The 12,542-nt window shown below is 36.7% G+C and overlaps 1 protein-coding gene across 3 annotated transcripts in view; it reads right to left on the bottom strand.

The window, feature by feature from the left end:
* Nucleotides 1–151: 151 nt before the first annotated feature.
* POLI (DNA polymerase iota) overlaps nt 152–12,542 on the bottom strand; it is a 14,107-nt gene continuing 1,716 nt past the window's right edge. The window contains exons 1-10 of one of the 3 annotated variants that reach the window (XM_026076896.1): nt 11,556–12,122; nt 11,062–11,187; nt 10,183–10,347; nt 9,151–9,303; nt 7,884–8,120; nt 6,461–6,639; nt 6,065–6,156; nt 4,341–4,474; nt 2,629–2,831; nt 152–1,389 (exon numbers count right to left, since the gene is read on the bottom strand). In XM_026076896.1, the coding sequence (XP_025932681.1) occupies nt 562–1,389; nt 2,629–2,831; nt 4,341–4,474; nt 6,065–6,156; nt 6,461–6,639; nt 7,884–8,120; nt 9,151–9,303; nt 10,183–10,347; nt 11,062–11,187; nt 11,556–11,571 (2,133 nt within the window). In that variant the 5' untranslated portion in view covers nt 11,572–12,122 and the 3' untranslated portion in view covers nt 152–561. The other 2 variants (XM_026076895.1, XM_026076897.1) reach the window with 2 other exon arrangements.

Here is a 12,542-nt window from a genome sequence, read left to right as displayed (position 1 = left end):
TGGTGATATAATGTATTTATAACTAATGCTTCCAGCCCTACCCCTCAGTCTTTCTAATGCTTCTAGTTACCATTTAACTGCAGAAGATACTGACAGAGCTGTCAGAAAGTTTACATKACAAGTCACAGAAGCAAAGGTGCAAGTTAAAGAATAGTGTGTACACAGTTTTCATCTTTACTGCTTCCTGTCCTCTCAAGTTGCTAGTAACACTCAACAAAATATAAATTCAAAAGGTGTTTTTCTTCCCCCCAGTCAGGGGGTTAAGGTATTAACAGTGAATACTAAATGGCATTTTTGCAAACCACRCTGTAGTATTTTAGGACAATGTAGGATTTATCTGATCAAGTCATGCTTTCTTACAAAATGATGTGCAAGTCTCAAAACTCAAAGAAAAACAAGACAAGCTAACTACTTCTTAAAAAAATCACTAGTAGGTATTATGTCAAAAGTTACCAAAATGTATTTTTAATATTTACATCTTTACAATTTACATTAAGTTTTTCATAAAGTGAACTGTCTTCAGTGCCCATTCTTGTAGTGTCCTTGTATAATGAAAGTGTTTCATTGTGGTTTAAAATATCTTAGTAAATTGTTAGACTGTGATAAACACGATGCTGTATTCTTTCTTCCTCTGTTCGCTTTAGGCTTTTGAGGGGGTTTACCCATAAACATTTTGGATGCAAGTTCCTGATTCTTCCATTCAGCTAGTAGTTCTTTTTGCACATCTGCAGGTAGTTCAAAAAAAGTCTTTGGGTCAACGTTATGAGGAAATACAATTCCTTCTCTGCTGCCRTGGGTTTTAGCCTCAGAAGCTGTTCCAAAGGCTTGCTCATCTTTACCCAAGACCGGGGCAGGCAGAACAGTTTGGCTGGCTCCAACTTCCAGAACCAGCAAGTCTCTCTCTCTAAAAATCAGAGGGGCTGTAGGCTTTTTTTCCCTATCACCATCTATCAATATACTTCCAGGACACTCGGAAGAACAACTGGCCTTGGAGCTGTGTGCCAGAACAGCTGCAGAGTCATGAGCTGATGTGAAGTGTATGCTGCACCCTGAAGCGTTCATATCATTATTTACTCTTTTGGAACTTGGAGAAGTGCTATTTATCTCGTTTGGAAAACACAGTGATGGTTGACTAAAAACACTCTCTGTAGGGATCATTTCTTCTGTTCTTTCAGAAATAATTTCTTTCTTAATTTCTCCTGGAAGTTCCCTGAAGACCTCCTGGTCAGTGTCACCAGGAGACAACTGAAATGGGAAGTCAGGAGTTCCAGCTTTTCTTATACAGCTTTTCTTTTCTTCTGAAAGTTTTCTCGTTGGTGTATTTCCAGTTTTGTTGAAATTCTGGATCCAAGAAGAGCTAGCCTGGCCTTGTGAAACATCCTCCATTTCCTGTGGTATAAAACATACATAAAAAAACATAAGTAAATGTTCTATGTAGACTAATAATGACTAAGCACTATTTTACTAACAGTGAATTCTTCAAATCATTCTTTAATAGACTAATCTTTTTTTCCTTATGATCAGTAGTGTTGTCTTTTTTCTAATCTTATTTTCAAACATAGATCTTAAAGGCAGATACAATTGGGACCCTCTTCTTATTTTAAAGGAGCAAATATTTTGAAATTACATTTTACTGTTTTAAACCTTCGTGGAACTTTAGAATATACAATGTGATGTTATTCATCATATTCCTCAGCAGTAAAGAAACCAAAATTTATCAATATGCAAAGTTATGTCAAGACAAAAACAGTAAATTCATTATACAAAGTAAGTTTGAGGTTACTAAGTTTTCATATTACATATCAAAAGCACAGATCTTGTGGGAATATTTAGCAATGTTTCCACAGACAACTCCTATACTGTCTAGTKTGTACAGCTGCGAGGGACATTTTGTTCAATTCAGAGCAGGAATTAGAAGCTCAGCAGATCAGAAGCCAGTGCTATTGGCCAATACAGGACTGAATCTTTGATCGATTCCTAGTCTGTGTTTACAGGGAGACTTATGAACACACAGAAAGTGAAATGATCACTGTAAATGCATTTTTATAATAGCAACAAGAGAGATTATAAACATCAGTGAGATTTTATCTAAGGTAAAAATTAAAGTTCTGTCTCTGAGTTTATCTTTAAATCAGATTTAAATCAAATCCACCAAAATATGATCTGTAGATCAGCTACTATAGAAGTATTAGCTCCAGGATTTTCAGATGTAAAATATGAAAGGATACACTATCTGAGCAAGGGGCCTGTTGCTTCACAAGTGCTGAACAGATGGCAGATCTTACTGGAATGAAGAGCCAAATTCAGGGATTAGTTTTGGAAGACATAGGTTTGGATTTTTCCCTTAGCGAATTCTGTTCTCTTCAGTCTAAAGGGTCAACAACCTAGCTGGCTGTCCCATTCAATCTACGCTGATTAAAACAGATTTAATAATAACAACTAAGGAAAGAAAGCAAACAAGTAACACTTGCTCAGAAGACTCCAAAGGAATCTTTATTTTTACTACACAAATACAATTTGTGATCCTAAAGCTTCCAAAGCATTAAGGTTTAAATCTCTGTATAGACAGAAATATTATCTCAGAACTTACTCATCTGGAAAGAAAATTTTCAATATCTTTCAACTTACCTGGACATTTTTACCAGAGGCTGAAGGTGATGACACCTCTGTTAGATAAAAACCAATTGATCCTTTCTTGCTGCTAGGAAGATCTTTGAGGTTGGAGAAGCTGACACTCAAAAGAGTGATATGAAATGGCAGAGCTACGTTTATCATCTTTCGAAACAATTTCATTAGTATATCAACCAATGGGGATATAACACTGCTGCTTTCTAATACAAAAAAAGTTGAAAAAAGCAATGTATGTAATCAAAAGCCTTCTGTAAACAACTGAAAGAGATTATGATTTAAGTAGCAAGGTACAAAGGCAAAATATTAGGCACTCTTAATTTTACATTCTGAACTTGCATCATTTTGCATGTAGACAAAAATAGAGATCAATAGTAACCTAAGAAGTTATAAAAATAAAAGCTATTCTTAACATTTTGAGAGTATTTATAACACCATCCATATCCTATGAGGTAACATTTATTCATCTCAAAAGATGAATTCCTCAAATATTAAACTCTAAACACCTGCTAAAGGTTTCCAATATGATCTGTTAAAATAACAGTCCTAGAGATTTATCCCTAATCAATATATCATAGGTCATTAAGACTTCCATTTTGCCCTGTCAGGTATGCCCTGAACTGAATGCAGACTGCTTTCCTCCCCCYGCTCCTCTCCCCAAAATGCTGAATCTTACACCTGGGAAGGTAGCTTAATATTATGTACTTAGGTTAGAAGAAAAGAATTGCAGAATACTGAATAGGTTTGAGAAATGATCTAGCTCTACCAAAAAGGGCCTTTACAGGGCTATGTAGGTATACGACATTACATCAGCACTGGTAATACCAGCACAGTTTACTGGGATTTGCATGACTACATGAGACAACAACAATTTTCGGTCACCTCCAACATAGCAGGAATCCACCAGCAATTTAGAAGTGAAAAGCTACACAGATTTTCAATGGTTTCTCTAGGACYGTGAGAAGCCATTCGAGGATTAATAAAGCAAGTCAAGGAACAGCGATTCTGCATGCTCGTATAGCAGTGATTCAGATTTATCTCCTCTCTCCCCAATTCTGAATGAAGGGTCAAATGAATTGCAATTGCTGGTTAGGTTGGAAAACTTAAGTTTGAGAAAGATGAGAGCTATGTGTTATTAATTTTAAAAAGTACATCAAAAAGAGATATTTTATTACATAATAGATTCCATTTATCTGGGAACATAATTCAAATCCACAGCATAGGCAAGCAGATAATTAATGTAGGAAACAGCTTCCTCCACCCACCTTCCAACTTAATGCTACTAATCCAGCAAAGCTGAGTTAAAATTTGACAGTAACATAGATGTTATTCCTACAGTGAATTTTCATATTTTTTAGCATATCTCATCCAGATATATCCATTACAAGTAATGGAAAAGCTTCCAACTATTAGGCCTAAGGAATATTATTATGAAACTAAATAGTGGAATTTTTCAGCAAAACAGATTAAGTATCTCAGATTTTCTTCTTAATCCAGTTAGCATGTACTACTTTGACAGTCATAAAGCACCTGAGTAGATTCATTAGCTCTTCTCAAAACATTGTTTCTACTTCTTCTAGGTTTGTTCTAATGCTCACACCTGACCACAGCACCAGTTAACCAACATTTAAAATCTTTACACAACATACAATTTTCAGGCAAGTTAAAAGATAGCAGCACAAAGTGGATACTTTCAAAAATTCAAAGTTTACCTTTTCCAAATTTCTGAATGAGATGAGGTGGAATAGGACACTGACGACTTTCCCGATTAAACCATTTATTAGTTGAAGAAAACTGGCGGATGACCAGTCTTATTGTGTGTGGTTTTCTTCCATCTTTGTGTATTCTACAGAACATTAACGTGCACAAAGCGATAAGCATTACGATGAATGTTTTTCAGGGGGCCAAGGAAACTGTCACAACATCTAGTTTAGGTTACAAGGCCATTTAATGTAAACATTATGGATCTCTCCCAATTCCTAAACTTATCTCCACAGATTATATGGGGAACTTCAGGTCCTAGCTGGTTTTCTTAACTTACCCCCGAGTTAGAAGTTCAATATTATGTAAATACTGTTTCACAGAGTCTTCAACTGAAGTGAGTGTTAAAATTAAGTGGGTCAGCCTGCAAAACTACCACATATTTCTGTACTTACTACATTAAAAGTAGTGTAGCATTTACAATTGTACCCTGTATAATCCCAAATCTTTAGCTTTTCTTTTTGTTTTTCAAGAAAATATCACTGCTTTAGGGGCAAAAGATTAGCTTTAGGAGGAAGGGAAAACAAAGAAACAGAGTATGTAATTGTTTCTTTCAGCATCCAAAAGGCATGCAGATACTTTCCCTACACAAGGCTTCTTAATTCTAAATGTTATAAACGAGATGGGATGTAGAACAGCCTCAATTCTGATTTTATGATTACTGAGTAAAGTCTGATATGCAGAGAAAAGACTCCCTAGCCACAATGTTAATATAACTAAATTGGATATATCTATTGCTAATCCTGCATAGATGTGGGGACAGAAGATGGTTAAGACTTGTAGATTATTTTAAGACTTGGAAAGGCATGAAGAGAACATGAAACTATGTAGAAGAAAAAGTAAAAAAAAAAAATCAAGAACTGATGAGGGACACAGGTTATTTAGAAATGACACATAGAGGGGTTCAAAAGTCAGAACAATAAGCTCAAGCATAGCGAAAGAAAAACAATCACAAAACAGTTCAGCGCTGCTAGAATATTTCTCCTTTCATTTATCTTTTTAAAATGAACCAAGAGAGTCACAGGATAGAAAGGGAAGACAGGAAAGTCACAGAGATAAAGAGTAAATCCATCCTGTCATCCTCCAATATGCTGGTCAATTGTCAAATTGCAGTAGCTGGGTTTGTATACTGCCTGGATTCACGGGGCAAAGGAAGGAGGAAGAAATGAAAATGCCTTCCAGACTAACAGAAAACTGAGCTGCATAACAGGAGACAAATGTAAGTGGTGATAACTAAGGGACTGGAATTAGAGGAAGTCACACACAGAAAAGAAAGAGAAGATCTAGGGCCTTTCACAGAAATTAAGGGAGATGAGTGAAGATGCACTAAAATACTGTGATGCATCATCAGAGCAATAGAAAAGAATCAGCAAATGGAATAATGTAAAAATCTTTGTCAAGGAAGCTGCATGGGAATGGAATAGCTGGCAGCCAGCYGGGGGAGGAGGATATGAAAAACAATTTTAAGAGGAAAATGAAGCAATGCAGAAGGACAATGCATGACTTGAGACAAAAGACCAAAGGGGAAGAGTTGTTGGAAAGGCAGGTGCTGTCTCTGCAAGTGCGTTTTGCTGAAAGAAGAAATATTATAGAGTATGAGACAAACCTTACATACGCTCAAAGTCCTTTCACGTCACAAATTCAGTCAGCAAAAAGAGCTATTGAAGACAGTCACCTGTCTAAGAGGCTAGCAAGCAGCTCTTCAATTTTCTCTTTAACTTGCCCTTCTGATGAACACTTTTTAAAGGAGTCTTCTTCACTAAAGGACTGGAAAAAAAAAAACACGTTAGTCCTTTCAATCTTATAATTAGCTCAAAAATCTCATCAAAATCAAGCATGCAGAATGAAATCTAAGATGCCTTTGACAAAACTCAAAGCTCAACTGAATTTCAGGAGCATTATACACTAATATATCCTAAGTTATACTAGGGAATATATATAGAAAACTGTAGGAATTGTTATATTGAAGTAGCACTATAATTGGGAACCATTTCAATTAGTCTAGTGAAGCTGTATAAAAATCAAAGCAAATTTTTGCCCTTTAAAAAGTACTTCAGAACAATATTTGAACCTGAGGAGGGCCCGATGGAGTCACAGGGGAGTCATCCTCTCCATAGCTGAGCTTTTGGATACGCTGAGCAGTAGAAACACCAAGTTCCTTCTCTAACACAGCAGATGGAAATGCTTGGAGATCACACACACTTTTAAGACCCAGTGTTTCGAGGCGTTTAGCAGTTTTATAGCCAATGCCTAAATAAAATGTATATCAAATACACAGAAAAGTGAAAGTTATTAAAGGGTTATCTTTAAAAACTCTCAGACTGGTCAACCAAAACATCTAGCTAGTCCATTATCCTGCTGTCAAAAGCATCCAGTAGCACAGAACACAGGGCAAAAATAAAGGCAAGAGGGTTATGCAGATTCTTCTACTGCTCTTCCAGATGATAACAGGTAAGACACTTCCTGAGTTCAGGACTTCATCTAAGAAAAAAAGTCACTTTTAGTAGCTACTAACTGACCAATATATATTTTTTGTACTATAACTTTGAAACTTATTCTTTTAATCTCCTAAACATATGGGGCAATGAATTCTACTATATATCTTGTTTAGTGTAAAACAGCTTATGCATATTGACTGATAACTCCATTTGGAAGGCTTCAACTCTTATATTGTGGAAAACAGTGAGTAAGTGCTATCCCATTCACCTCAGTACCATTTATAACTTTATACACTTTATCTGCCATCAGCAAAGCTTAACAAAACGTTTTTATACGTCTTGTAAATAAAGCACTAAAAGATTTTGAAAACATCATTACTAACCCAATATTAAAAATATATATCCATAAGTAAATATAAATGCCTCCCCATTTAGAATTCAGTACTGACAATTACTATTTTCATTACTGTATTGCAAGTTTTTCAGCAAAATTTTTGGTAAGTTTCTGTTCAAGTTTTGGAATCTGCCATTAGAAAAGCCACACTGGGACAGAACAAAGATCTGCAGCCTAGATCAATATTTCTTGGCCAACAGCATGGTGTCAGCATAGAGTAACTAGAAAAGTGCTTTCCCAGAAAATTCTCTCAGGCTCCAATAGACTGTTTTAATAACTCTCAATAGATTTTCAGTCATCAAATTAAAAAAAAAAAAAAGTTGCATATAAAACCTAGTATCAGCCACAGCGCTTGAGCCTCAATAAAAATAAACTGGAAATTAAGTATTTTTGAAGGCATCCTAAAGAATGCTATAACATTTCTATGCCACAACCAAAAATGAAAATAACTGAAGTGTTTTCATTGCCTCTGCAACGTAAAATTCAGAAACAGTGTAAGAAATGAAAAACAAAACCCCAAACACACCTCCAAATCCTCCCACTCCCTTTCAAGAACTAGACTGTAAAATTATTTCAGCTATAATTTTTGAAGTACTGTTTTCTCATATTTGTCAAAGCTCTCAATACGCTCTCCATYAAAGCTTGCAGCACCACCCTCTTACCAGGCACTTTGTTGATGTCCTCAAGGTTGCGTATTAGATCCTGACAGCTTTCAGGCAGAAGAACTGTTTGTTGATTTGGTTTAAAGGTACCAGACACAAGCTTAGCCAGTAACTTGTTAGAAGCCACGCCGGCACAGCCTGTGAGGCCTAATCTCGCATGCACAGCTTCCCTCAACTCTTCTGCAATCTGAGATCCAATAACTAGTCTTACGTGCATTGGATCATGGAAATTGATAGCTGCAAAAGAGAAAGAAAGTGGGGCTCAGAAGGTAAGTAGTCACTTAGCTAATTCTCTGTTAAGATGTAGAGATTTTTTACAAAATGGATTAAAACAGTATAAGAAAGTATGGTCCCATGGGTCAGATGGTTTTGCCGTGACTTCAGCATTCAAGTTTAAGCTCACTCCTATCTCTCAAAAATCCTGGTAAAAGAGAAAATGCTACTTTTTAAAAGCAGGGGCATACTCTTCAAGGATAAATAATGTTTAGGGAGTATTTCAAATATAAAATATATTATATTTGTAGATATCAAAGGAAAGTGTTAAATCAGATTCTTGCATCAGTGTAACCAAATCAGAGATTTAGGAATGCCTGCCACCTAAGCTTTTATTACTCAGATGCAAAGATTAATGAGGAAAAAGACTTTTCAAACATTTCCTTTCTCCTCAAACCATATTCAAAATCATAGAAATAGCTCAAAGTAACACTACATCCAGGAAAGAACAATTGCTTTCTTCCCTAATATAAGAAATGAGTATCAGAGTATACATACCACATGCATGTTTGAGAAGAAAGGTCACAATAAAGATGTATAAAGCAGCTCAGTTAGCTACTTCAATCTCAGTAACTATTCCTGACCTAAAGGCTGTAGCAAAAGTTTACTTTTAGTTCATAGAAAAAAACAAATCAAAACAAAACAAAACAACTCATTAACTTTTTCCAACTGGCAATGAAGTTCAAACTCGATGAAAATTCTAAATGTCTTTGAACTTTAAAACTATCTTAAAGAAAAAAAAAAAGACAACAGCAAACTGTTCCCCCAAATCATTGTGCATGCTCATCTGCTGCAGACTTACTTTTTGTACAAACTAATCCGAACACCAATTCCTGTTTGTGATCCATGCATTCCCAAGCACGGAAAACAAGCCTAGAGCAACTGAAGTTGCCAACTGCTCAGCTTTAGGCAACGCTTAGAAGCAGACAGATACTTTGTATTGAACTTCACAAGAATTCAAGCTATTTTTCAACAGAAAGAAGGCTCAACTTACCTTGGTTGTTGTATACATGGCCAGACACACATACTCTGGAACAGCCACTTTGTTGTAGCCGTTTTAGCCTCTTCTCTACAATCTCTGTGATATCCACAAAATTTTCATCAAACCCAAGCCTTTCCACTAGTGGACAAAATTCTTCCAACAAATCTAGGAGGAAAAAAAATAACCAAGGACAATACACACACTACTAAAACTGAGGTTTCATATTTGCATCAACCCACAGCGGATTCCCCACAGATTGAAGTAGGATGCTTGCATGAACAGAGGTGGTGTTCCCTTCTGGATAAAAAAAAACAAACACAACAAAAAAAATCCACATTTTTAAATCTTTTTAGTATCTTTTTATTTAACAAAGGAAAAAGGAGAAAAATCTCTTTAGCCTACAGTTGTCTCTGATCCACTGCTGTTCCTCTCCCCCAGTCTTTTTTCTTCAGTTCTTTTTGAGATTACAGTTCTTACATTGCAGAGATTTGAGATTACAGTTCTCTGTGCTACTTTGTCCAAGGGAATCCCAGCTTACCAGCCATGTGGGCTTTCACCTTTAAATTATTACTACTACATTTATTAACAGTTAGTCACAAAAACAGTAATTAATGCTGGCATATCACTTAGTTAAGATTAAACTCTAAAGTTAAGAGATATCAGAGAAGTTCATCCACCTGCAGGTATCAGGATTCTGTTCTCCATCACTTCTTATTTGGAAATTTATTACTGAAGTCATTAAGATTTTTTTTTTAAATTTAAATAAATAAGTATTTGGGCATAATCCTAATATAGCATACAGATCCCATGAAATATGATATATAATGCCTGACAAAGATTGAAACCAAGTCTAATAGCCTATTTTATGGAATATTAAATTGACATTGCACGACTGTAGGTATTACCACTACAGTATAAGGCTCATTCTCATAAGAACTTTGAGAGCAGAAAAGTACAACACAGTAATACTATTACACATGCATGTATGTGCACAGAGTTTAACAGAGAGTCTTTGTCCTCTCTTGAATAATTGTTAGTTTGTACCTGTAACCTTGTATGACATTTCCCTATATTGAGTTAGATCCTCTCCATTAACCAGTGTCAGTTGAGGAAACTTCTCTTTAGCATCTCTGACAGACATCAGTTTCTTCATTCCAAGTTTTCTGGCTTCATAGTTACAAGTAACTACAAGGTTTTTCTGTTGAACACCTGAAAAACAATGGTTAAATGGTTTTAAAAATTTAGGTTTCTCCGTATTTCACAGAAGGCCACAGTACTTTCACACCACTGCCAAAAACTGCAATACACATGCTTTGATCAGAATGCAATGTTATAAACAAGCAAGCAAACAAAAAACATTAATATTATTTCACAAGACTAAGAGAAAGACCAATCTCTTAATTTAAGTTACTTAATGGCAAGAACATTTTAAAACATTATACCTATTTTTTTCCATTTTAATATCACTCTCAATTTTGGGCCTTTTCAGACAATCGTATCTGGAAAACCGCTCTTTATATAATAGTCAATTTAAGAAGTACTTTCTCCACTGATCCTAGACATCGGCTGCCTTGCATTTATTCTTAACTTCTGAATGGAATAAAGTATGCTTTGAGCATGACTGTGTCCAAAGGAACAGACTCATTTGTGGAGCTCAGCCCTCTCTTTGCTCATGTATGATATAAACTATCTCCAACTCCCAGAACCATTCAGACATGCTGGCAAGCACCTATACTCCTCCTCAAGAGGATTTACTAGTCTTGTATTCGCACAGCTACATGGAATCTAGGCTGCACCTTGCTCACTCCGGATGTGGTTAAAGCTACTGTGTGACTCTACATCTAACTAAGCAGGCAAGTCCGTGGTTTCTTCTGCCTGAACACACATAATCCCAAAATTAACCAGCAGCAAAATAAGCCATACCTAAAGGCTTGTCTCTTAATTCAGGATTACGGATCATTTCTACTTGTGCATAAAAGCAGTCCAAGTCAAGGTGAACAATCACTCTGCATGCTGTATTTCTTGCTGATACAGACTTACTGTGGCCTGCTGCAAGGGAAGTAAACAAAAATTATTAGCAGCCTTACATATGACGTAACAAAGTTCAAAGGAAAATCTATACTAGCAAACAGATACTACAAGTTTTACATTAATTATAGCACTACATTAATTGTAGAATTTCTTATGAATGTAATTCATCCACAGCAATTCAGCATACTAATAAGCATTCTCCCTCTTTTCAGACAGTCGACTGGATTGCTTTTCACCCTGAATCATTTTAGAACACTGTTTTACTGACACATCCTTTCATAGTGGAGTACTGAAACTTCTTTTTAATATATTTCTAGAAAATAAGCTTTTTTCAGCTCAGCTTAGATGTCAATATTATGCTTTACTGATAGAGCTAACTCTTCTACCTCTTTTAGAGTACATCCTTCACAAGTTTCACAAAATTTCAGCTTGTGGATGCTTTCAAGTAAATTAACAAAGCACTTTCTAAAAAGTTTATGAGACATAGATATTGAAGCTTTCCCAAAGGCAGCCAATGAAGACAGCAACTGATCGTCTAACAAACAGCAAACCCTGCTATAGAAAAAAAAATTGCCGTTTCTTTTTTTTWAAAAAAAAACTTTTATTTCAGTAAACTGAAAGAACTAGTTCAAAGTTGATGTTGTCCAAATGAAGTCTTTTAGACTTTGGTCCACTTCTAAATATTGTTTTTTCTAAATGTCCCATTGAAGTCAGCTGAGCTAAGTGGAGAAGCAAGGTGATTATCAGCAGGATCACAAAGAATTTATTATATTTAATACTGAATTGAGTGGCTGAGCCACTGAATACCAGCACAAGTAAAGGTCAATGCTTGCAGAGGAGAGGTAGTCTCTCTCGCCTTATAAACACCGCAACTTTCTAAAGAAAATGGTTCTTCTCTCCTGGAGATTTCAGTTTTGCTCTCTCTGGATAGAAGAAACTTAAAGTTTAAGTTAAAACCTATCTAAACATACAACTTTGTATATTAAAATGGCATCCACCACGACTCATAATTTTTTATTCTACCGATGCTTTCCCCGCGTTCCTAACACACAACACACCCCAGCCACTCTGAGCCTTGTGAGCATCCGCGGGAAGAGACGCGGCCCTTTATTACTAACGCAAAACCCCGGCAGTCACACAGCCACTTCAAAGCCAGGACGGGGCCTCGCCTCCGGCCCACGCGAGTTGCCAGCGAGCCCACGGGGAGAGGAGGGCTCCCCCCGGGGGGCAGCGCCGCGCGTCCCCTTCCCCGCAGCGGCGGGGGCGGCAACGGTTCACCTCAGGGCAGGGCCTCAACCGCCCTCCCTCACCTCAGCCGGGCGCGCGCGCCTCCCCTGCCCCCCCCACCTCACCCGGCGCGCGCCTCCCCCGCC

Source organism: Apteryx rowi, unplaced genomic scaffold (genome assembly GCF_003343035.1).
Source record: "Apteryx rowi isolate R43461 unplaced genomic scaffold, aptRow1 scaffold_442, whole genome shotgun sequence".
NCBI classification, from domain to species: domain Eukaryota; kingdom Metazoa; phylum Chordata; class Aves; order Apterygiformes; family Apterygidae; genus Apteryx; species Apteryx rowi.
This window is presented reverse-complemented; position numbering and strand designations above follow the sequence as displayed.